This window comes from Mesitornis unicolor, unplaced genomic scaffold (assembly GCF_000695765.1).
Source record: "Mesitornis unicolor isolate BGI_N332 unplaced genomic scaffold, ASM69576v1 scaffold52700, whole genome shotgun sequence".
NCBI lineage: Eukaryota > Metazoa > Chordata > Aves > Mesitornithiformes > Mesitornithidae > Mesitornis > Mesitornis unicolor.
This window is the reverse complement of record NW_010159996.1, coordinates 1,638-3,086: the sequence shown is the minus strand read 5'-3', so window position 1 is coordinate 3,086 and position 1,449 is coordinate 1,638. Positions and strand designations below refer to the sequence as shown.

The 1,449-nt window shown below is 41.7% G+C and overlaps 1 protein-coding gene across 1 annotated transcript; it reads right to left on the bottom strand.

The window, feature by feature from the left end:
- Positions 1–280: 280 nt before the first annotated feature.
- Positions 281–768, bottom strand: SUMO2 (small ubiquitin-like modifier 2; the record flags this gene model as incomplete). The annotated part of the gene is made up of 2 exons (XM_010188319.1): positions 281–343; positions 697–768. Coding segments are annotated over 2 exons (135 nt in total), but the record flags the coding sequence as incomplete, so codon positions are not given.
- Positions 769–1,449: the final 681 nt, after the last annotated feature.

Genomic DNA, 1,449 nt, shown 5'->3' with positions numbered 1-1,449 from the left:
AAAAAGGTAACAGCAGAGAGACAACGCATATTACTTAATTGGAACTTAAATCAAATTGGCCCAATTTACGATACAGATTAATCCCTGCAGATACTGTTTTGACTTGCACACGCAGTACGTCAAAAGACAACAAGCAATTTTGGTAAATGTCCTCTAAAGTTTCGAAGAATCCCGTGTGATTGGCATGTTCATTCGTTTACTATTTAATAGCAAATCCAAGGACAGATGAGAGCGAGGGACGGCGAGGATCCTTGAACTTCTCTGCTCAGGACGGCAGACCTTAATGCGCTCCACCCGTCTGCTGCTGGAACACATCGATGGTGTCTTCATCTTCCATCTCCAGCTGTCAGGAAAATACAAGATTTGAAACACGCACGGTTACAAAAGCACTGAGCTCCTAACCGGTACCAGTGATAGAGCGCTTAAGGTGTAATTTTGATTAATTAATGCATGGAAAGCTTTCCATCAGTCACTCCATCATCAGCTCCTTCAGCACCGATGCTCTTCCACATGTTCCTTCCCCCCAGACAGTGAAAACATTCAAAGGGAAAATAAAAATCCCCCTAAACAAATTATTTGGAAAGTGCTAAACTTACAGTGACTATTTCAGAATCATTTTGATTTCTAACTCTTTTGATCTGCACACAGATGTAAAAATATTTGTCTAGAAACCTGCAGCAAAAGTGTTTTCCATACCTGTGCGGGTGTGTCTGTCTCATTAATTGGTTGTCCATCAAATCGGAATCTAATCTGCCTCATCGATAGGCCCTGCAAGTTCAAAGTAATTTATGTGAGAAACCACACTTCTGTTCCTGAATCCAAACAAAACGTTCACAGATTTACTGTCAGAACAAATATTAACTAAATTAAGACTCAAAAGATTTAACCAGATGGGAAACTTAGTGCATCTATAAAAATATAAATTGAGGAAGCGGAGCTGTATGGCATGAGTCTGGTACCTGGGTCTGATCCGGGCTCTGATCCTGCTCTGCAGGGCACAAATACCAGAGGGATTTAATCTACAAAGGGATTTTAAGAAGAGATCGACCAGGACAGCATTCTGTAAAGCCGCGGAGGACGTGTCAGGAAGGAGCAGCAATTGTTCCTCACACAGTCAGAGAAGCAGTGTAGATTTAAAAAACACAAAAATAACTACTTTTTGTGTAACTAGCTATCAGCACCCATAGTTAAGACAAGTTTTCACTCACACCAGGCATCTGCTCCCTGTTCTTCTGATGAGAAGAGGCACCATGAAGACAACTGAGGAAAAAAGAACTCACAGGACTTGATGCGGATTTTGACTTGCAAGGTTCATTAGAAAAACGCTAGGGTCCAACATCAGTAAGTTAAAACTGAGCTGAACTCACAGCTGAATCCTGAGAGCATTTAATCACGGGAGGCAGTCTTTATTCCTTGCCTCAGGGGTTGAGATCTTTGCTTTGCCCTCTA